We start from the raw sequence: 25,548 nt of genomic DNA, 5'->3' as shown, positions 1-25,548 counted from the left end.
GGCTGGTTCTTTACCACTGGCACCACCTGGGAAGCCTGTAAGTTACTTATACTAACCCTCAATTAATGCTTTTGCAGTTGAATTTTGCCAACTTGTTGAATGTTTAAAAAAAAAAAAAAAGACATGGCTCCTTTGTATGCAGATAATAATCACATATTATTTTGTGTATTTTGTCCAGGGTTCAATATCAAGCAAAGATGTTGGGATGTGGTTTTGCTTATTTGAACCTCTGGTGAAAATGTTTAGCCTATAAAATAAGACTCCTGCAAACATTTTCCAGCAATAATTACAGAAATACAAACTATATTTAGAAAACTTTCTACCTCTAAACCTGAAAAAAAATATTCCTGAAAAAGAAATTCACAAAAGACAGCTTAATAAAAACTTTTGTCAGACAAATATAATATTCTGTTATTCAAGAATCCAAGTTGCTGATTGATCCTGACTGACCATAGCACAGGTTTAGAAGACTCCACTGAGGCCACGAGTAACTACTATTGTGGAGCTCATCCTCAAAGGAAACCAACCAACCAACAAACAAAAAAATGAAAAAACTGGACTATTGGACTACTGCTTGCTTTTCTTTTCTTTTCTTTTTTTAAGAGAGAAGAATATAAAAGAGTAAACTGATATATTTCAGATTTGAACAGAGAAGAGAATCCATTGCTTAAATGAAATATTTCTTAGCTTAGCGTCATCAATAACCCTGACTGCCAAGTCCAACAAAAACTTTTCATGTCTTTTCTTAGTTAACCTCACTGACACATTAAGCACCACTAACCATGTTCTGTTGAGCCATTCTGGCTTCAATCCTCTCTGGTTCCAGGTACTTTTCTCTTGGAGTCCTTAATTGACTCTATTTTCTTTGTTTAGCCTTTAAATGTTAGTGTTTCCCAGGGTTTATAACTTGCTTCTCTTTATACCTTCTGAAGTCTCTCTGAGCAATTTTTTCTATATACCACTAATTTCTAAATCTGTTCCTCCAGTTGGAATAGCAACCCACTCCATAATTCTTGCCTGGAGAATTCAACTGACAGAGGAGCCTGGAGGGCTACAGTCCATGGGAATGCAAAGAGTTGGACACAGCTGAACAACTAACTCTACTTTTTACACTTTTTTATATATTGACAAGATTTTCATATGTTTTCTATGTAGATTTGTCAAAGGCACCTCAAATCCAACATTTCCAAAGGAGAATTTATGGCCTTTTCCCATCAGCTCCTCTTCCAGTTGTAAATGGTGTGAAGATATGATAACTCACTCTTAAGTTCAGCAATGTATTACTATTAGAATGACCTCCCAAGGTATACCCCTAACTCCAAAATAGGCACCCTTATTCAACAGCTTTATAGAGCCACACATTTATAAGCATGTTAAATGTAGTCTTTATTTAAAAATCCAAGTAACTCATATGAAGGCAATTTGAGGCCATTATTACATGTATGACACAAATAATTGATTTAAGGCACTAACTCACCACCACTGTATAATTTAATTCAGACAGGAAAAGTCTGCCAAATTTCCTACTTTATGCATAAATACACTACAACTGTCCATCCAACACAAGCCTGGACAGTGGAAGTGTAGAAGATAAATTTTAGCCAATCCACAGGTACAATAGCCACGTTAGCTACTACAGAACAGAGATGAAGAAATGTTAAACATGCTTTGCCAAAATGGGTTCATTAATGCTAATTCACTCTGTCATTTAATAAACAATCATTTAAAATGTAATAGTAAGCTCCTTCCCTGATGCATTATTTATAATTTCTTTTTAATGGAATAAGATTTTGATTTTATTATAGTCAGTTATTTGTAACTATATTTTATTTCAAGTGAATCAGTACTGGAGCAGCAGTAGAGGATTTTGAGTTTAAAAAGACTCTAGAAATATCTAATTCTAATTTCTCTTCAACACTGAAATCTATTTCACAGCAGTAGTGAATGAATGAACATCAAATCCATCCAGACTTCCATAGCTTCATACATTCACTATATCCTAAAAGCATTCTGGTTTTGGTTTGGCTGACTCTGAAGTTAGCAAATTCTCTCCTATATTGACCTGAAATATTCTTCCTTAATCTCTTACCCACTGTTTAGAATCTGTCCTCCCTACCAACATAGAACAAATACATACTGACTTCCATGTGAGAAAGTATAAAGATGTGAGGCCTGGAACTGTGGCAGCTATTTTACGACCTTTAGCAGTTGATCAACAGAACTACAGAAATGACAATCCAGCACCCTTGCCATTGTAGAACTCCTGAATCTAACTTAAATCTAGTGACTTTCTGATTTTATTATGTAAAGAATAAATGTCTTTGAGTTCAAGCCACTAATAATCAGGGCTTTTCCTGCTTGCAACAGAATACAATGAAACTTATACAGAATAGTTACAATTCAATTGTGCTTCTCTGGGGATTTGGTAATTTGCCAAGACTTTTCTTTTAGTGCGGGTCTCAGAATAGGTACTATTCCAAAAATCTGAGCAGAATTTATTACTGCAAAGATATGAACACTTCATCTATTGTAATCTAATATGTTGCTAGTGATTTAATACATGATCAATAGAACCTTCAATTATTTACCTATGATGTGTGACATCCATGTATACCTTAAATTGATGCTACAGACTTTTTTATATATAAATAAGCCTGTAATGAACTCAGCACAACATAGAAATTACATTTCTCTTGAATACATTATGTGTAGCCCAGTGACATTCTGCAATTGTTGACTTTAGGCGCTTTGTAAGAGGAGCAAAAGATGTTGCTAAGAAAATATAAAGGCAAGCTAATGTAAAATGATAAAAATAATTATGGCAGCAATTACAGTGGGGAAAACTCAGACCAGTATTCAAATGCTCACCCCTCTCCCTATCACTTCCTGCCAATGACCTGCACAAGCTACTTAAACCATTTAAGCCTTGTTTCCTCATATACATAAAGAATAATCCCTACAACTGTAAGGAATACAGAAGTCTCTCACACAGTGTTAGGAGGTCACTGACCCTTGCTGCTTCCTTCCTAGTCCCATTTTTTCACTTTTGTTACAGAGATACAATTATCCCTGCCTTGAAAAATTTCTCCACACACGCCTCAAACCAAAGAGTATTAGTCATCTCAGCCCACTCAAAGACAGACTGTCTTAAGTATCAAGAAAGATGATAAAGGAAGAGATTTCACAGGCAGCATACAAATGCAAAAACAGAATTGCTGGCACTAGCTAGAAAAGATTGAGAAGCATATTCACCCATTCCCAGAGCAAAGAGACATCCTCCTTCACCTTGGGCTCCAAGCTGTCTTCCCAGAAGAAACACTCGACCTGGGTATAGAGATAAGGGACCCATGGGAGCTTAAGGTTCACTATCTTTGTAGATTATAAAAGATATATATGTATACAGTGGGAATTTTTCAAGTATGACTATATACATATATGCGTGTGTGTGTATGTTGGAAATATATAAAATATGGAATTACAGAAATACCAAATCACTTAAACATGCCAGCATTTAGCAGATAGTTTCCAAAAAAGTTTTTTCCAGATCAGAGGGTTTGGGAAAGGGGGCACTAACCAATAGATCTATGAGATTTTTGGAACTCATATCACCTTTGGTTCCAGCTCTGATCTTAAAATACTAGAAAGAAAATGATGGGTCTCTAAGAAGGGGAACCAAGTAAGTGACTGTAGTCACAAGCCTTTTGATTCAATAGCAAGGCCTGAGATTAGGTTCTTTCTAAGCTGTCCAGCTGGTTTCCCTTGATCAAGGGGAGAGGAGAATTCTGAACAACTCTTTTCTGAGCATGTAAACTACGTTTGGATGGCACTGAACTAAGCATGAGACATGAGGACTCTAACACCAGTCTAGCCTTAAAAACTTGAATTTATAAGTAAAGCTGGTAGTCTCAAATGGGTAAAATTAGGTGAAAACATAAATAAAAGATGTCTGGTTCCAGAAACAAAAGGATGAGCTCTTTTCTTTTTTTTTTTTTTTTTCCTTTTTAAATGATTCTAGTATTTCTGTTACATCTAATGGCATACATCTGGACCCAGGAGACAAAGAACTCTATGCAGTTATGTTTGTTCCTGTTTGGTTGCAGTCATTAAAATGCATTACTAAATCTTCATTAAAAAAAAGAAATCAAATACCAACTCAGAAGTGTTAACTTCAAAACTCATTGAGCACCTCTGTGGTCACAATTTGCCAAACAAATCTTTCCATTAGAGGTATAATGTAAAATAGTAATAAAACGAAATTATTTTCTAGTGAGTGCTATTAAAGCAATGTTACAATTTATGCAGCCAGAACAAAGTAGCAACCAGTGATTATCTCTTAACTACCTCTGAAATTATGCTTCTGCTAAATATATTATTATATGTAGTGCAGCGACAGCCTGCGATCGTTAACTCCACGTGGGTACTTTTTATGGAATAAATCAAAAACCAACGACTTCACAAGTGGTCATTTGTTTCTGGCAGAGTTTTGGGTTCTGTGTGGGTGTATGAAGCTAATTTCTATGACAAGGAAAACCAATTCAAAGAGAAGAAGGTTGACTGTACAAAAGCATCTGTGTTTTTTATAGTCTTTACATATTCATATCTGTATCTTACAAACCCCTGGAATATGTTCCTTTAGTGAATCTTATATAATTTCAGACTTGGTGGCAAGCCAACGCCGAGTTGTTAGCACCAGTGATTGATTTACTATTGTGGGACTGGAGGTCAAGGGTCAGGAAGAATCCCTCATGAATAGCAACCACAGCTGCTGCAAGGCAGTGAAAGGGTCCTGGGGATCACCAGGGCTACTGGTGGCCAAAAGGGGAGTCTCTCCCACTCCCATCCCCCAGCATCTCCCACCTGATGTCAGAATTGAAAGGTTTCTGCCATGCGCTGGGTGCAGGGCCTTTGGAATGTTTACCTCTCCAGTGGAAAGCTGCTTTGTCATTACCTGCCACATCTTGGTCCAGAAAAAATAAAGCCTACCCCTACTTTAAGCAAAACCACAACATGACAAATGTATAAATTAACAGATGGCAGGTCCTTTTTATTATTTTTTTTGCAACTGAATTATAGAATTCAAAGTAAGAAGTATGTAGCTCCATACTAAGCTGGGCACTTAGTGAACAAGATATCCATTGTATCTAAGATTTCGAGGCCTGTGATAATGCTGAAGAAATAGGCATGGTTAGATAAGTGGTAAAGAGTCTGCCTGCCAATGCAGGAAACACAGGAGACACAGGCTCAATCCCTGGATTGGGAAGATCCCCAGGAGGAGGAAATGACAGCCCAGGCCAGTATTTTTGCCTGAAAACACCCATGGACAGAGGAGCCTAGCGGGCTACAGTCCATGGGGTTGCAAGGAGCATGAACTCACCAAGACTTTAAACTAAGTCATAGAAGAATTAAGACTTCTTCCAGAGCTCATACCATATGTAAGTAAATAATGGCAAAAATATATGTTATGAGGTCACCTGGAAACAGATGATGATGAACTAGACTGGGGTGATTGCCATGGAGACTTAAGAGTGACTCTGATGGAAGAATTGAGAGAAGCTAGGGCTAGAAAATCCCATGGACGGAGGAGCCTGGTGGGCTGCAGTCCATGGGGTCGCTAAGAGTCGGACACGACTGAGAGATTTCACTTTCACTTTTCACTTTCATGTATTGGAGAAGGAAATGGCAACCCACTCCAGTCTTCTTGTCTGGAGAATCCCAGGGACGGGGGAGCCTGGTGGGCTGCCATCTATGGGGTCGCACAGGGTCGGACACGACTGAAGCGACTTAGCAGCAGCAGCAGCAGGGAATAACTAACTGTGGGGTCAAGGGAAACAGGATAGACCCAGTGTTTCTTTCTTGAACAACTTAATGGGTAGTAGTGGCATTCACTAAATAGAACAGATTAATGTGAAATCTTTAAAATCACGGTCTCTGCTAAATTATGAAAAATAATTTCATTTACTGTGTGTGCGTGTTCAGTCACTTCAGTCGTGTCCGATTCTTTGCAACCCCGTGGACTGTAGCCCACCAGACTCCTCTATCCTTGGATTTTCCAGGTAAGAATACTGGAGTGGGTTGCCATGCCCTCCTCCAGGGCAATCTTCCCAACTCAGGGATTGAACCCATGTCTCTTGAGTCTCCTGCATTGACAGGTGGATTCTTTTCCAGTAGCACCATCTGGGAAGCTCCAATCTCAAGGAGTGAAGGATAAAATTTAGGGGCCCAGGGGAAGCCCACTTCCAGCTCCTGTCTGAGCCCCTATCTTCCTAATGTAGCTCCTACATCAGACAAAGACAAGGAAGTTCCATCAGCAGAAGATGGGTTTCTTTTTCCCATGGCAGGACTAGCTGTTTTAAGAGAAGGATACATACCCTGAGATACGGCAGCAAGCAGCCAGGTAGCTTTGAGAAAGCTTAGCCCCACTGACATCAAGCCTCAGGAAATTATTCTGGTTAACATTTCTGGCCTCATTTATGTTTTGCTTCTCTTTACTATTACCCACGCTGGTCTTTGCTGAACAACCACATTCATATATATGCCTTTCCAAGTTTAGATTTGGAGTTTACCTCTCTGAGTGTGCCAAAGCAAGTATCCATCAGCCTTCTTCTATAACCTGACTTCTTAGCCCTGTTCTCTTCTCAGTATAAGCTTTGTTTTTGCTGAGTCTTTCCAAGTCTGTCCACTCTGGCCTTAGACCAGCCAGGCTCCCTGGTTCTGTCATGTCCCTAACTCTTAAACCATCTCCAATTACGATCCATGTGGAACTTACCAGTCCCTTTTCCAAGTTGCTGCTGCTGCTGCTGCTGCTAAGTCACTTCAGTCGTGTCCGACTCTGTGCGACCCCATAGACCTTAGCTCAAATCCAAGACTTCAGTGTGGTAACAAGGCAGTTACTAAATACCTCAACATATGTATTTTACTGTTAGACCACCTGGAATAATGTTATAATCATTGGTAGCCTCCCTAGTATTCAGTAACAGAATTTCTTGTAAAGTTTATAGCCTCCAAAATAATCAAGACTAATTTGTTATTAAACTATGAACTTAGCAAATGTGTTAACACTGTATAATATCAATTCAGAGCATAGTGTGAAAAAAAATGTGTAATAGAATAAAATACATTTAGTGGCATAACAGTTTCAAGGTTATTGAAAGCATGCAGAATGAATTAAGATTTTCTTTTTAAATGCAAACATACATATATAACCATAAAACACCTTACATACCTCCTTCCATCTGTTGGCTTTCCATGAAGGGCATCGGACAGATCTACAAGCTTTATGTGTTCGAGGTTTCTGTAGATGACTGCAATATTTTTCTTCTAATTTCCTGCGGAATTGGTCAATGCAAAGCACCTCACGGTATTTTAAACCTTTACCACAGGAAGCTGAGCACTGGAAGATAAATATGAATGCACTTGATTCATTTTACCTTGACTGATTTATCTATAAGAAGCAGGAAATGAAACAATCAAAACATCGTTGCTTTGATATTTTCATTAAATTATACTTTGATATTTCTAAGGAGAGAATTTAAAATTTGCCAGTCTGCCCTAGACCATAAATCAATGTTGGTATCATAAGGGAACCATGTATTTTATAAAAAGTATTGATTATCTACCATACACCAAGCACTCTTCTGGCACATAAATGCTTTAGCTCCTTTAAGGTTAAAGACTATCTGCAACTAACTCCTGTTACCACACATATTCTAATAAAAAACTTGCTTTCAATTTTGTACGGTCATGGCCTAATCTATTTTTAACTCTACATGTCTTGCCACAGTGCAAACTATGCTTCGAATGTTAAAAAAAAAAAAAAAAGAAAACTCTCAATGTAGGAAAATATGAGAAAGCGGAAAATCTTTTTTCCATACATTAATTTATTTGGCAGCATTGGGTTCTTTCATTGCAGTACACAGACTCTAGTTACAGCACACAACTCTCCAGTTACGGCAAGAGGGCTTAGTCGTTTCATAGCAGGTCGCTCTTAGTCCCACGACCAGGGATTGAACCTGCATCTGCTGCATTGGAAGGCAGATTCTTAACCACTGGACCACCAGGGGAATCCTCCAAATTTATTTTTTGTAAGCATGATTCAGTTGAGGTTTTTTTTTTTCTTAATCAATCTGGCAATGGTATCATTCCAACACAAACCCTCCAAAATATTTAGCAGAAAACTAACTAAAATCTCTGTAAAGATACAGGTTAAAAATAATTTGGCTTCAGTTATCAACCAGTTACCATTTTATGAGTGAAGTCAGTGCAGAGGAGAAGAGCTGGAGCTCTGGCATTAAATACCAGCTCTGCCACTTACTAGCTGGGTGACGTCAGGCATATTTCACCCCTTGTCCAAGCCTCGGCTTCTTCATTATAAAGATGATAATTTCACCATATTACTGGTTTATTATGAAGATAAACATGAGATAAAGCATATGGAATGTCTGGTCCTGTTACACATGGTGCCTTCTCAGTGAATATTAGCTTCTCCTACCATTTTCCTTCATAAACTCTCAGGATGTTGATAATTTTCAGCATCATATATGCACCAGGGAAGAGTTAAGCTAAGAAGACATGGATTCCAGATAACTCCTGTCATTCTTCTGGGATAGCTGGTCACATATGGTTTCATTTAGAAACATATACTGAGTTCTGAGAACATTAGATAATATATTATGCATTTTATGTATGAGTTCAAAGACTACATATCTAATATAGACTATAAATTGCCTATTTTAAATTAAACAATGAATAGTTTGAGGATAATTTACTTTTATTAGATTTGCAATGCTATATCCTATTTGAATAGGCAATTAATTGAACTTGTTGCCTTGATTATTAAGACTTATTACCATATCTGAGATGTTCTCTTTCCCTTAACACCTACACCCTTACATGTGACTTAAAACATATTTAATTCTGTGTGAATTGCTAATGGATCTTCATAAATTGTATTGTGTTCATTCTCTCTTGCTATTGATCTTCTCTTTCAGATCTACCTTTCTTTATTTATTTTTTATTTTTACTTTATTTTACTTTACAATACTGTATTGGTTTTGCGATACTTTGACATGAATCCACCACGGGTGTACATGGGTACTTCTCCTAGCTGTTTATCTTAGGCACTTCCCTGCCCGCTTCTTGACTTCAGCGTTTATTTTTTCAAAGAATATAACATATTTTATACTTTAGTATAAAGTATGCTGCTGCTGCTGCTGCTAAGTCACTTCAGTCGTGTCCAACTCTGTGCGACCCCAGAGACGGCAGCCCACCAGGCTCCCCCGTCCCTGGGATTCTCCAGGCAAGAACACTGGAGTGGGTTGTCATTTCCTTCTCCAATGCATGAAATTGAAGAGTGAAAGTGAAGTCACTCAGTCGTGTCCAACTCTTCGTGACCACATGGACTGCAGCCTACCAGGCTCCTCCATCCATGGGATTTTCCAGGCGAGAGTACTGGAGTGGGGTGCCATCGCCTTCTCCGAGTATAAAGTATACTAACCTTTAAAAAATCACATACTGTTGAATACCAGGCATTCATTATCAGGGAGTATACATACATGTTCACACACAGAAGAATGCTTTTACCAGCAAGGACCTACTGCATAGTACAGAGAACTATACTCAAAATTCTGTATTAACCTATAAGGGAAAAGAATCTGAAAAATAATAGATATACATGTATGTATAACTGAATCACTGTGCTTTACACCTGGAACAAACACAGCATTGTAAATCAACTATACTTCAATTAAAAATATATTAAGCTGCATTTTAAAACACACATACTCACACAGACACACAAAGAGTTTTTCTTCTCAGGTTCATATTATTTTTTCTAACTTTTCAATTGTGACCTTTTGAACAAAAGAGCATTCATTACTCTCCCTGAATGTCCCTTTTAAACAGTAATCATTTGTGAATATTCATGATATGAATGCAGCAATACTTATGGAAGATTGGAAAACATTTATTATTTTACTCTTTCTGTGAATATTATCAGGTTTCTACCATCTACTAAAAGTAGCATATAAATATAGATTCATTAAACAACTCTTTCCTTTGATTTATCCTCAAAGTGCTTATAATCCAGATGACACATATCACCTATTAAATGGATAATGCCAGAGTACGTCTTAAATAATATTACTCAATAAAGATCAGAATAAAAAGGAAGACAGTAAAAAAACATTAAAATAATACAATAAAATTTATGATTAAATTAAGACAATCATGAAAAATAGCCATTTCTTTATGGGATATTTGGTAAACACTCAGAAAGATGTGATATTTGATGACCCTGTACACGAGACAGCAAAAGAGACACAGATGTGTAGAGCGGACTCTTGGACTCAGAGGGAGAGGGAGAGGGTGGGATGATTTGGGAGAATGGCACTGAAACATGTATACTATCATGTAGGAAACAAATCGCCAGTCTATGTCTGATGCAGGATACAGCATACTTGGGGCTGGTGCATGGGGATGACCCAGAGAGATGTTATGGGGAGGGAGGTGGGAGGAGGGTTCATGTTTGGGATCGCATGTACACCCGTGGTGGATTCATGTCAATGTATGGCAAAACCAATACAGTATTGTAAAGTAAAATAAAGTAAAAATAAAAATTAAAAAAAAAAGACCGAAAAAAAAAAACCTCAGTCTTGAAGACGTAGGTTTGTTGATGGACAAAGGTGAATGGTCTTATATATATTTTTGATGTGTCTTATCTAGACATTGCCCTTGTGTCTCTGTTTGTCAGCATTCTCATAGTTCTTTTATCAGTGCCAAGAACCCAAGAATCTCACAGTAAACATGCAGTAAATTGTTGATATTTCTTATAAGAATGACAAATTCACTTACAAAACTATGTAACGCAAGAAGAGACATTAAGCCAAAGATATTACTTTAGAATGAACAATACATTTTCTCTATAAGCAACATCTTTGTATGGACAGTAAACTGACACTATAGTTCACTACTGAAGTGAAGACTGGCTTCTCCTCATCTAACTCAAAGTCTCCTTTGATTCTTTCTCTTCTTTGTTATTGTAGTCTGTAACCAAGACTATCCTTAAACATAATTTTAAGCATACTGCTTTTTTTCTCTGCTCAAGAACTGACAATGCATCCTTATTGTCTTTAATAATAAACTTGCACTCTTCTTTGCTTTCTTGATCCATGAAATTTCAGTCAACATCCCTTTCCAACCTCATATTCTGTTTCTATTCAACACACAACCTTTGCTCTAATTAGGCATAATATGATTACTTTCCCTTTAAGGTGACATCTTCAATCACAGCAATGCCTGATTGGTATTATTTCCAGGTTAAACCTGGACTACTCACTTGCCCTGGCATTTCTAAATAGTATTTATCTTTAAAGCTTAAAGTCAACTCCATGGACACATATCATTCACTGCTCTGAACTCTTCTGTCTCACTCTGCTTTTAGCATTTCATCATTTTCTATTTTTTGTCTCATCCTTTATCTACCCAAAGTTCTAGAGGTCAAGGACCTTTTAGATCACCCAGGTGACCCACCACTGGTAGGTACAATAAATATCAGCTGATTAATTGATGTTGATCCTGGGTGCAAGCAGTTCTAATTTGTTTTTATTAAACTCTAAAATAATTTATTAAAATAGCTTATATCTCCATGAAATATATTCATTGGTATTAAACTCAAGGTCCTCTAGGAAAGATGGACAAAAAATATAAAATCAAAGAATTGCTAAGTAAATTATGCTTCAATAACACTTTTAAAGAACTCTTTCCCCAAGATCTGAATAAATATATTATTTGTCATGTCTGATGAATTTCATGTGGGGATTTAAGTAAGAGAATATGTTATGCAAAGAGTCATGTTTTAGTTGGAATGAGGCAGTCACAGTGTAAATAAGTAGTGAAATATTACTTTCCTTCTCTCAAACCAGAATACATTCTTAGTTGTAAAGATTCTAAAAAATAGCTTATTTGGTAGAAAGACTCAACTTGGCCGTTCTTTTCTCTAGGATCGCAGTAACTCTTTTCATTGCTTTTCTCTATTTTATGTCCCTGGTACAATTTTATCTCCTTGAAGATATATTAACACTGTATAACTCATTTCCAGCATGCTTCTCAGAATTTTTTTCTTTAAAAATCACCTTGACACCTTTGACAATCTCCTGAGATTTTTCCATAAGTACTGTAGAGGAGTAGTTACAGGAAGTAGTGACATTAAATACAATAACCTGAATTGACTCTTCTTATAAATTAGGTGAAGACATGTGCCTATCTAAGGAAAACGGAGCATTTGAAACAAATGTAGAATTTGCAAGCCCTAAAAATGCAATGTAATATCCAGAATTGTGCAGGCTGGATGGTACATTCAACTCCAAAATGGACAGCTGGAATTAATAAGTCCATTCTCACATGATAACTTTGGAACAAGTCCAGTTTTTCAAGTGAAGTTGTATATAATTACAGAATAAGATTCTTTCTGATATTATACATGTGGACTATTGTTCTGTTTGTTTACATATAAGGATACTATAGAAGAATAAATAGACAATTTGTGAGAAACTTGTTGATTAATTCTACAAACTTAAATTGCAAGACAAAATAAAATAAGGAAATGAAGTTTATCTAGTTCTAGGAAATGGGAAACCATGGAGTGTGTGTATGCGTGTGGGTGTGTGTGCGCGCACACAAGCGTGCATTACACTTTCGTAAATTTTAAGGGTGATCTAGGTCTTTATCATCTCTGAAAGTACTGGGAAACATACTGATACTGGGTTAGTTAGTTCGTATCCTAATTAGAAAAAAAAATAGCCCTGAAAAGTAACTATTACACTGTACATTAGCCATGTGTAAGTTGCCTTTTATTGAAACAAACTGGGTGAGTTTAGGTAATTTTTAAAATCTCATTCAACCCCTATTTTTCATATGTAATATTACTAAAAGAATAACTATTTCATATAAATGTCTGGGTAAAGATAAGGAATGGAGGAGGAAATGGCAACGCACTCCATTATTCTTGCAAACTTTCACAGAGGAGCCTGGCAGGCTACATGCAACCCACGGGGTCACGGAGAGCCGAACACAACTGAGCACATGTCATGACATGGCACAGAGATGAGGAGAAAGGGGTTTTTTAAACAAAAGAAATGACCAAACTCAGAAAACTCTACAGAACTTATAAAGCTATAGCAAAATGTAAAAATAAAATTAATAAAGAATCCTGCAAAATACAAGGTTGATTACATGAAGGACGACCTTGAAAATGTCTCTCATAATGTAAAAGAGAATGGGAAGATGACATAAAGAATATCATTACCTGGAAAATCCTTTGCTCATCCCCATCCCTTTGTACATGTCATTTCCTCCGATCCTAACACCTTTCTCCCATTGCATCCCTACAAATTTTTCAATGCTAAATTTTAAATTACTTTCCCTCCCTCCTTTCCTGCTATCAGAGCCCAGACTAGATTAGGTGAGGCTCTTACACAGCATTTATACCTCAATACTCAGTTACCTGCTGCACGTCTCATTTACCTGCTAGAATATAAATGCTCCTGGGAACAGACCTACTGTAGGAAATCACGAAAAATGCAAAGAACCCAGAATCAGTCGTTTCTAATTAAATGTGTTATGAACTATTCTTCGTCTCAAAAGAAGAAGTAATTCCTGTGTACCATGAACCATCAGTTCAGTTCAGTCGCTCAGTCGTGTCCGACTCTTTGCGACCCATGAACCATAGGTCTTCTAAAATAGTAGCTATTTCACTGGTGGTACATGAGTTGATTTAGATGATATCTTTTAAATTTAATGCTTATTTTACATAGCAATGGTCACCCTCAATTTTAGCTAAGAAGTAGATTAAAAAAAAGAATGTAAAGTTTGGCCTACTGAATAACAAGTGAAGTCAAAGGTTAAGTTGTAAGAATTAATTACTAATTATTTTAATTAAGTTTGACTAGAAGGAGCCTGGCAGACTACAGGCCATGGGGTTGCAAAGAGTCGGACAAGACGGAGTCACTAACATACAATTTATAAATACATTTAGAAAAGTATCTAGACTAGAAATTTGACTAGAAATGTTTATTTCAATGCTCCTGCATAGTGTTCTCTATGAACAAAGGAATATATTTTTGTTTCTATGTTCCTTAGGTAAATTTTAGCTAAATAACTCTAAGGATAAGTATTAAAACTAACATTTGATTCTTAATATTAGAAAATCATTATTATAAATACCTAATATTAGTAAAGAGCTCTAACATCAACTGCAAGTTCTACATTAAATATTTTTAATGACTATCAAGATAAGCAAACAATCAGTGAAAGTACAGGTTTTAAAGAAAAACTCAACCATTCATATAGATTCTTGGTTTTTCATTTAAAATTTCTAAATTCATTTGATATATAGCCTAAATAATTTCCAGTTTTCTAAATGGACTTCAGTCAGTAAATCTGGTGATGACCCCATTTTTAAAGTGAGCAGAGTTAGTCATTCATGGTCAATTCATCATAACTAGAAGTATCTTGTAACAATTTAACACTCTTCTTCAATTGCTGATAAGGAAAATATTAAACTATTATCAAAATTTGACAGTGCTATTGTAAACATTTTATTCAATATTACACTTTTTCACAAACCATTTCAGGGATGGTTAAAGTTATGCCATTTGGTTTTTCAGCTATCAGAAATACCTTCACTTTAGTTTTACAAAAATTGATGTTATACAAAAATGATTAACAAGAAAATATAAAACAATATAAATAAGTTGAAAGTGAAAGTGTTAGTCACTTAGTCATGTCTGACTCTTCGCGACCACATGGACTGTAGTTCGTCAGGCTCCTCTGTCTATGACATTCTCCAGGCAAGAATACTGGAGTAGGTAGCCTTTCCCTTCTCTGAGGGATATCCCCAATCCAGGAATCGAACCCAGGTCTCCCACATTGCAGGCAGATTCTTTACCATCTGAGTCACAAGGGAAGCTATATTAATCAATTTATCTTTGCTTTTCAAAATTTTTGGATTTTTCTGATTGTTTTTTGAGACTAATTCTTAAGTCATTAGGCAATCTGATGAAGAAACAATTTTTTACTTTATTTCTAGATATTGCATCATCTCTTTGTTTCATATATAGCAAGGTTCACAGTCATTAGTTGCAAAAGTAAAAGCTCACAACTGGATGACTAGATGTCATGTCTACCTGATTGCTTATGGTATGGCAGATATTAGCTAATTTCTTCAGACAACCAAGAAAAATCTCCTACCAAGTGACAAAGGGGTTCAGCAGAGTCTGTTTTAGGAGACCTAAACTCACAGAAATGCAATCATTCATTACAACTTCTTACTACAAACCCAAAATCCTTTCCATCAAGACAAGTGCAACTGAATGAGAAGCATCAACTTACAATCAATAAAATGGAGTGATATAGATTTAAACACAAACATATCATAGTAGCTAAAACATAATTGGGTATTTGAAGTGTCTTTCTTGAAACAATTTGAGAGGATTCATTGTGTTTTTCTTAGTCCTTGTGGCAACTCCAAAAGTATCAATGGATTTCTCTGTAGGAATATGTATTATTTATCTTTGTTTTGTACTAAACAAAACTAAACTATCATATACTTCTGTTCAGTTCAGTCACTCAGTTATGTCCAGCTCTTTGCAATGCCATGAATTGCAGCAAGCCAGGCCTCCCTGTCCATCACCAACTCCCGGAGTTCACTCAAACTCACGTCCATCGAGTCGGTGATGCCATCCAGCCATCTCATCCTCTGTTGTCCCCTTTTCCTCCTACCCCCAAACCCTCCCAGCATCAGAGTCTTTTTCAATGAGTTAACTCTTCACATGAGGTGGCCAAAGTACTGGAGTTTCAGCTTTAGCATCATTCCTTCCAAAGACCACCTAGGACTGGTCTGCTTTAGGATGGACTGGTTGGATCTCCTTGCAGTCCAAGGGACTCTCAGGAGTCTTCTCCAATGTCACAGTTTGAAAGCATCAATTATTCGGCGCTCAGCTTTCTTCACAGTCCAATTCTCACATCCATACATGACCACTGGAAAAACCATAGCCTTGACTAGATGGACCTTTGTTGGCAAAGTAATATCTCTGCTTTTCAATATGCTATCTAGGTTGGTCATAACTTTCCTTCCAAGGAATGTGTCTTTTAATTTAATGGCTTCAGTGACCATCTGAAGTGATTTTGGAACCCCCCAAAAATAAAGTCTGACACTGTTTCCACTATTTCCCCATCTATTTCCCATGAAGTGATGGGACCAGATGCCATGATCTTCATTTTCTGAATGTTGAGCTTTAAGCCAACTTTTTCACTCTCCTCTTTCATTTTCATCAAGAGGCTTTAAAGTTCCTCTTCACTTTTTGCCATAAGGGTGGTGTCATATGCATATCTGAGGTGATTGATATTTCTCCCAGCAATCTTGATTCCAGCTTGTGCTTCTTCCAGCCCAGCGTTTCTCATGATGTACTCTGCATAGAAGTTAAATAAGCAGGGTGACAATAGACAGCCTTGACCGACTCCTTTTCCTATTTGGAACCAGTCTGTTGTTGCATGTCCAGTTCTAACTGTTGCTTCCTGACCTGCATACAGGTTTCTCAAGAGGCAGGTCAGGTGGTCTGGTATTCCCGTCTCTTTCAGAATTTTCCACTGTTTATTGTGATCCACAGTCAAAGGCTTTGGTATAGTCAATAAAGCAGAAATAGATGTTTTTCTGGAACTTTCTTGCTTTTTCCATGATCCAGTGGATGTTGGCAATTTGATCTCTGGTTGCTCTGCCTTTTCTAAAACCAGCTTGAACATCTGGAAGTTCATGGTTCATGTATCGCTGAAGCCTGGCTCGGAGAATTTTGAGCATTACTTTACTAGCGTGTGAGATGAGTGCAATTGTGTGGTAGCTTGAGCATTCTTTGTCACCACCTTTCTTTGGTTTGGAATGAAAATGGACCTTTTCCAGTCCTGTGGCCACTGCTGAGTTTTCCAAATTTGCTGGCATATTGAGTGTAGCACTTTCACAGCATCATCTTTCAGGATTTGAAAGAGCTCAACTGGAATTTCATCACTTCCACTTGCTTTGTTCACAATGATGCTTTCTAAGGCCCACTTGACTTCACATTCCAGGATGTCTGGCTCTAGGTGAGTTATATACTTCTGTAGCAAAGCTAAATTTAAAATTGTTTTCATGAGATATTTTTGATCATTATTTTTCTACTGAATTTTTTAGAATGACATTTTGGTGATCATGTTAAATGTCTTTGTAACACTAATGAAACAAAAGATTTGTCTATGAAATGGCATATTACAAAGGGAAATAATAGAGCTTCAGGTCAAACAGACCAGATATTAGATATCGTGTTGAATAAAACACTATATATGTTTCATTTTTTTCTTTCTGATTTTTAAGAATAGAGAAGCTAAACAAACAAACAAACAACAACAACAAAAACAGGCCAAACCTAAACCCAGGAGCAGTATGGTTTTTGAAATTTCAAGAATCCAATGATAACTATCCACCTAAGAGAAAAGCCCCACTACAGAAAAACTGTGGGCTTCCCAGGTGGCACTAGAGGTAAAAAAATAACAACCCTGCTGCCAATGCAGGAGACCCAGAGATATGGATTTGATCCCTGTGGCAGGAAGATCCCCTAGAGGAGGGCATGGCAGTGCACTCCACCATTCCTGCCTGGAGAATCCCATGGACAGAGGAGCTGGAGGGGCTACAGTCTATAGCTTCACACAGAGTGGGACACAACTGAAGCAACTTAGCACTCATGCATGCATAGAAAAACGTTAGATATGAATTCTGTACAACTACTTTGTAATTAAGAGCATTTCCTACAATGGTAGAATACTATTTAAAATAGAGCTCCTAAATTATTAGAGAAGTAAAACATTGACATAGCAAGAAACAGCCAAAGTATAGTAGAGTATCTCTGTGTTTAAACAGAAGCACACACAGAAAAAAGTCAAAATATGCATATTAAATGTAGTGTCAACTCTGTAAAAGAGTACTGCTACTGTTCCTTTAATTCGATGCATATGTGCAGTAAGGAGTAAGATACTAAATCTGTCAACAGGGACCCCATTCACAGTATTTCCTGAAAGATTATACTTAGAGTTTTAAAGTTTAATGGAGTCTGAAAATTTCCTTTTTAACCTGTTACAGACACCCTTTGACTGTGTAGCTTTAACAACCCAAGACAGCATTTGGTTTCTAAAACATGTACTACTGAAATATTTCATTCAGTTGTACTGCATCTGATTATATTTAAAATTTGTAAATTCAGACATCTAAAATATTTCAAGTCAGGTTTATTTGCAAAGATGTTTGAGTTTCAACTTAAAGGACAAAGAAACATATGCTTAATAACAAACATATCCAATGAATTTTCACTACATTTATATCATCATAAAATTAAAACATTTTAATTTCTATTTCATGTTCTAAAATTTTATTTTTGAGTATATATGTATATATTTATGTACACACACAAAATACATTTACAGTTAAAAGCTAATCAATGCAACATGATTATCTCATGCATAATTCATTTGGCTAATTCAATTGTAAGTAATGTTTAAAGATAATTTACTATAATATGGAAAAGTCTTCTGATTATTTTTTAATGTAACACCCAAAGCAAAATTGCTTTAACTCAAGCAACTACTTTATACAGAAATTTTCACTTATCATACATTATTTTCTACACACAAATATTAGAAAATCAGAATGAAAAATCATCCCAGTAAATGATAACTAAAATATTCAATAATTGGATTCATTTTCTTCAACAATAAGACTTGACAAAAAGTCATTAAAAACCCAGAAACATAAGTTACTGAACTCAGGTTTATTGTGCTAGAAGCAACAGTAAATGTAATTCTAATTCAAAACGTAAGCACTATTTGTAGCAAAAATTGTCTAGAAAAACTGCTATTAATTTAAAATTTATAGTTTATTGTTTTAACTTTCTGTCTAATAGTATGGTTTGTGTGTATTACAAAGGAGTAGTTCACATTTCAGACTCCTCTATAAAATCTGCTTAGCAAGTGGAACTCATCCAAAGACTTCCTGTTCAGAGATTTTATTGACTCTCTGAGTACCACAAATCTTTACAATTATATGGCCATAGGACTGGAAATGGTCAGTTTTCATTCCTATCCTTAAGAAAGGCAATGCCAAAGAATGCTCAAACTAGTGTATAATTGCACTCATCTCATATGCTAGTAAAGTAATGCTCAAAATTCTCCAAGCCAGGCTTCAACAGTACATGAACTATGAACTTCCACATGTTCAAGCTGTACTTAGAAAAGGCAGAGGAACCAGAGATCAAATTGCCAATATCTGTTGGAACATCAAAAATGTAAGAGTTCCAGAAAGACACCTATTTCTGCTTTATTGACTATACCAAGGCCTTTGACTGTATGGATCACAATAAACTGTGGAAAATTCTTCAAAAGATGGGAATACCAGACCACCTGACCTGCCTCTTGAGAAATCTGTATGCAGGTCAAGAAGCAACAGTTAGAAATGGACATGGAACCACACACTGCTTCCAATTAGAGAAAAGAGTACGTCAAGGCAGTATATTGTCACCCTGCTTATTTAACTTATATGCAGAGTACAAGAGAAACCCTGGGCTGGATGAAGCACAAGCTGGAATCAAGATTGCTGGGAGAAACATCAATAACCTCAGATACGCAGATGACACCACCCTTATGGCAGAAAGCGAAGAAGAACTCAAGAGCCTCTTGATGAAAGTGAAAGAGGAGAGTGAAAAAGTTGGCTTAAAACTCAACATTCAGAAAACTAAGATCATGGCATCTGGTCCCATTACGTCATGGCAAATAGATGGGGAACAGTAGCAGAGACTTTATTTTGGGGGGGCTACAAAATCACTGCAGATGGTGACTGCAGCCATGAAATTAAAACACGCCTACTCCTTGGAAGAAAAGTTATGACCAACCTAGACAGCATATTAAAAAGCAGACATTACTTTGCCAACAAAGGTTCGTCTAGTTTTTCCAGTAGTCATGTATGAATGTGACAGTTGTCCTATAAAGAAAGCTGAGAGCCGAAGAATGGATGCTTTTGAACTGTAGTGTTGACTCTTGAGAGTCATTGGACTGCAAAGGGTTCCAACCTGTCAATCCTAATGGAAATTGGTACTGGATATTCACTGGAAGGATTGATGCTGAAGCTGAAACTCCAATACTTTGGCCACCTGGTGAGAAGAACTGACTCATTGGAAAAGACCCTGATGCTGGGAAAGATTGACGAAAGGAATAGAAGGGGACAACAGATGATGAGATGGTTGGATGGCATCACCGATTCAATGGACATGAGTTTGAGTAAACTCTGGGAGTTGGTGATGGACAGGGAGGCCTGGTGTGCTGCAGTACATGGGGTCACAAACAGTCAGACGCTACTGAGTAACTGAACTGACTGAACTGAGGGAAAAAATGTTATTGTCAATATGAGGCTAATATGAATCTTGTCTAATTTTAACAATTTGTTATGGCCATTATTGTGCATTTACTTTTTCTTGATGTTTTTATATAAATGACAACTGGGACGTTACTTTTGTTAGATGGTATGGCACATTCCATGATGCAAACCCACTCCTATTTTATCTCCTGGGAGCTTACATTCAAAACCATGAGCATCTGCTTTCCTGAATGGAACAAAGCAGAGAACTATTCAGTGTGGGTGGGCCATAAGAATTTAAGGAAATCAGAAAAATAACTGATACCTTTAGAAATATATTGATTTTCAAGGCATTACTTACTATGGTAACGTTTACAAAATTCTTAAAATCAAGTGCTAACAAAATAGCAGGATTTACCATTTCAAGTTTGTTCGAATATTTTTGCACTAGCTGTGGGAGTTAACAGAGGTCAAGCCAAGAAGTTTGCTTTCCAGTAGGGTTATAAGGGTCTGAAAAGGAATATGTACTGAGAACTCTTCGATGAGAAATAAAAAATGAGCTCTATGAAGGCTTTGTTAAGGGAAAAGTCAAAGTTGAAATTAAAGGAACAATATCCATAGCACCTATTTATGTCTATTTGTCATATGCAATAAAACTTGTGAGAGAGTGTTATAGGGATTAATTCTGAGTGATTTTAAGCTAATTTTTAAATTACCTTAATCAGATAAAAGTAAATTATCTATGTTAAAATTTAAGGTTGGGTTCTATAGTTTTTACTACTGTGGTGTGGAAAATAGAATAATAAAAAAGACATATAGATTAGAATCACAGACCTACACTTGAACCTCAACTGTCAGCTGTTGAACAGCCTTGGGTTAGATGCTTAACCTTGCTGGTCCTCAGTTGTCTCATCATAAAGCGGCAATAACAACACCTACACCTCAGGGTGGTTGTGAGATTAAAGGTGATAATGGATGAATGAATCTAAAACAGTGCTTGACACAATACTCTAAAGTCTTATTAAACCTCTTTTCCCCTGTCTTTTTTCTTCCTTCCCAGATCCTCAGGAAATATAAAATAGGTCATGAAAATACAATCTACGGTGTAGGTTTCTCTATTAAACACTTGAATGGAACAGGTGCATTGTTCAATGCTCTTACATTTACAAATCATTCATAGCTGAGAGAAGGAGGATAACCACTTTAAGTGAATTTCAGTAAGATCCTGTCTTGTTTTGCCTGCAAAAAAAATTCTGTCTACCAAGATACTAAAAAACACATCAGACATACCTCAAGTTATTTCAGAGTCGAGAGAAAGAAAAGAAAATAGAATAGAAGGTGAATAGATATATGGTCAAAATCCATAATCAATTTCAGTTAAAAATGGTGGAGCGACTATATGTATTCATTTCCCCTCCCTGATCGATTTTCTTTTACAACCCACAATATCGAAGTAAATAAAATAGATTTGGAAGATGCAAGAAAGGAAAGAAGACCAATGTGAAGCAAGACAACCTTGTACCAGCAGGACCAGTGAGAGGCTCACCACCTGGACGCAACAAGGAAAGCTACAACTCCTCCACTCCTCCTCAGGCAGTGAGTGAAAAATCGCTCAATCCTGTCTGACTCTGCAACCCCATGGACTATACAGTCCATGGTATTCTCCAGGCCAAAACACTGGCGTGGGTAACGTTTCGCTGCTCCAGGGGATCTTTCCAACTCAGGGATCGAACCAGGTCTCCTGCATGGCAGGCAGATTCTTTATCGGCTGAGCCACAAGGGAAGCCCAAGAGTATTGGAATGGGTAGCCTTTCCCTTCACCAGCAGATCTTCTGACCCATGATTCAAACTGGGGTCTCCTACATTGCAGGTGGATTCTGTACAAACTGAGCTATGAGGGTAGATTAGGGGTTTATGCTACAGAGAAGTTAAACGTGGGAGCCACAGAGCTGAGGATGCTGGAGGACGAACAGGGAATTCTGCACATTGAATTCTGACCCTCGGTCTCTCGGGGCATAGTACTCTTGCTCACAGGCAAGGCATTCCAGGGTCCTTCTTTGAGAAACGGAGACTCCAAGAGAAAAGATCTAAAACGGTGACTTACAGGGAAAATCACCAGCCACTAAAATCTATCCATATGCACTTTTATATCAGTTCTCTATTGCCTAACTCTTAAGTAAGAATGAGCTGCAAAAAACTTCCTTAGGAAAAGCAGAAAACCACTTCCATTCTTATCCTAAAAAGAAAGGGTCCAAAGGATACAGAGACAATTAAGAGAGACTCTCCCCTCAAAAAACAGTTATTAACGAGAGGTAGACTAGACGTTATATGGACAAAAGAATAGACTAGTATGACCCCAAATAATGGGAAGGCAAGAAGAGACTTTGAATTAAATATATAATGATATTAATAATTCAAGAGATGGCTTAGACATTGACAAAGTTTCCCATTAAGTAAAACCAAATGATAGAGATACAACATAAGATAATAAAAACAAAAGAACCAGAGGATCAATTCAAAAACTCTAATATTCAGTGAGAAAAAGTTGAAAAAAAGAAAAACAAAGGAAATAGTTACATAGATATTACCAAAGAAATAATAAAATTGATTTTCTCAGCACAAATCTCCTTAATGAAAAGGCCTATAGAATGCATATGGATTTCCCTGGTGGCTCAGATGATAAAGAACACACCTGCAATGCGGGAGACCTGGGTTCAATCCCTGGGTGGGGAAGATCCCCAGAGAAAGAAATGGCAACCCACTCCAGTAATTGCGTTTTAAACACACACACACTAAGCCACTTCACACAATATCAGAACAACAAAGACAAGGATACCAAAGTTTCAGTGGTATATGCACAGAGTCAAAGGCACTTACAACAAGGATTCAGAATCACCAGATTTCTCAAAAGGCTAAAGAATAAGATAACGCCTTAAAATTCTGAGGGAAATTATTTTTCTGCTAGAAGTCTATAACTGGCCAAGTTATCAAGGAATTATGAGGACTGACTAAAGACAGATTTTCACAAAAGGAAAAATTAATCTCCCATTTTTCATCTTTCAAGAAGATACAGGGAAAAGTGCTTTCGTATAGAAGAGTAAATAAAAGAAAGTAAATGAGATCCAAGAAAAAGTCATCAAAATAGAAACTGAGTGAAAAGACCTCACAGGATTAGAGAATGATCAGCAAGGTTAAGTTCCTCCTAACCAGATCAGAGGGAGAAGATCATGGTTTGGGGGTGGGTAGCTCTGGGAAGAGTTTAGGAAAGAGAAACTATCTGAGCATTTAGGGGAAAAATTCATAGAGCTTTTATATAACTGTTCAAGCTTAAGAGAAAAAATAATAATTGGAATGTTAAAAGAAACTAAGCAAATTTTTTAAGGATGCAATTATTAACTCCAGGAAAATCAAAGAGTTATTCAAGAAAGGAGCAGTGCTTCAAAGTACATTACTTGACTTCACAGTGACATAAGAATAACTATTGACTGAATCAAAATTCATTTGGGGTACTTCCCTGGTGGTCCAATGGTTAAGAATCTGCTTTACAATGCAGGGGACATGGGTTTGATCCCTGGTCAGGGAACTAAGATACATGTGCCATGGAGCAACTAAACCCCCAGGCCATAACTACTGAGTCTGCACAGAGAACACTATTCATTACTTTATGAAAACATGAAAAGCATGCTTCCCAATTTACTTTTGACATAAAATTAGAAGGATTTATTTAACTGACAAAGGATTAATCTCCAAAATGTACAAGCAGTTCATGCAACTCAATATCAAAAAAACAAACCACCCAAGCAAAAAATAGGTGGAAGACCTAAACAGACATTTCTCCAAAGAAGACATACAGATGGCCAACATGAAAAGATGTTCAGCATAACTCCTTCTTAGAAAAATGTAAATCAAAATTACAAAGTAGTGTCACCTCACCCAGTCAGAATGGCCATCACCAAAAGATCTACAAACCGTAAATGCTGGAGAGGGTATGGAGTAGAGAACTCTCCTACACTACTGTTGGGAATGTAAATTGGCACAGCCACCATGGAGAACAGTATGCTGCTGCTGCTGCTAAGTCACTTCAGTCGTATCCGACTCTGTGCGACCCCACAGACAGCCTCCTACCAGGCTCCCCCGTCCCTGGGATTCTCCAGGCAAGAACACTGGAGTGGGTTGCCATTTCCTTCTCCAATGCATGAAAGTGAAAAGTGAAAGTGAAGTCGCTCAGTCGTGTCTGACTCAGTGACCTCATGGATTGCAGCCCACCAGGCTCCTCCGTCTATGGGATTTTCCAGGCAAGAGTACTGGAGTGGGGTGCCATTGCCTTCTCCGGAGAACAGTATAGATGTTCCTTAAAAAACTACAAATAGTACTACTATATGACCCATTAATTGCACTACTGGGTTCATAATCTGAGAAAACCGTAACTGAAAGAGACACATGTACCCCAAAGTTCCTTGCAGCACTATTTACAAAAGCCAGGACATGGAAGCAACCTAAATGCTCATCAATAGATGAATGGATAAAGAAGTTGTGGTACATATATACAATGGAATATTACTCAGCTATAAAAAGAAATAAATTGGGATCATTGGTAGTGATGTGGATGGATCTAGAGTCTGTCACACAGAATGAAGTATGTCAGAAAGAGAAAAACAAGTCTCATATATTAACGCATACATGTGGAGTCGAGACAAGCAGGACAGATTAACCTATTTGCACGATAGGAACAGAGATGCAGATGTGCAGAACGGAAATGTGGATACAAAGGGAGAAGGAGACGGATAAATTGGGAGAGTAACATTGACAGATTTACACTACCATGGTAATATAGAAAGATAATGGAAAGTTTCTGTATAACATAAGGAACTCAGCTCAGTGCTCTGTGATGATCTAGAGGAATGGCATGGGGTGGAGGAGGCTCAAGAGGGAGGGGATATATGTATACTTATAGCTGATTCACATTGCTGTACAGCAGAAACTTATACAACATTGTAAAGCAATTATACTCCAATCATAAAATTTTTAAAATAAATAAAATGAATCCTTTCACTGGAAAAAAATTTAAAAAATAAAATTCAGATATAAGAATTTAAAAAGATATATGAATCCAAAATATTACAAAAAAA

The 25,548-nt window shown here is 37.0% G+C and overlaps 1 protein-coding gene across 1 annotated transcript in view; it reads right to left on the bottom strand.

Moving 5' to 3' along the window:
- Window positions 1–25,548, bottom strand: part of ADAMTS20 (ADAM metallopeptidase with thrombospondin type 1 motif 20) — a 201,577-nt gene that overhangs the window by 45,790 nt on the left and 130,239 nt on the right. The window contains exon 29 of the mRNA XM_018047904.1: window positions 7,223–7,390. Coding sequence (XP_017903393.1) covers window positions 7,223–7,390 — 168 coding nt within the window. The remainder of the gene's footprint in view (window positions 1–7,222; window positions 7,391–25,548) is intronic.

The sequence above is a fragment of the Capra hircus genome, chromosome 5 (genome assembly GCF_001704415.2).
Source record: "Capra hircus breed San Clemente chromosome 5, ASM170441v1, whole genome shotgun sequence".
Taxonomy (NCBI): domain Eukaryota; kingdom Metazoa; phylum Chordata; class Mammalia; order Artiodactyla; family Bovidae; genus Capra; species Capra hircus.
Note: the sequence above shows the minus strand (reverse complement) of the source record. Positions and strands in the feature narration are given on the sequence as shown.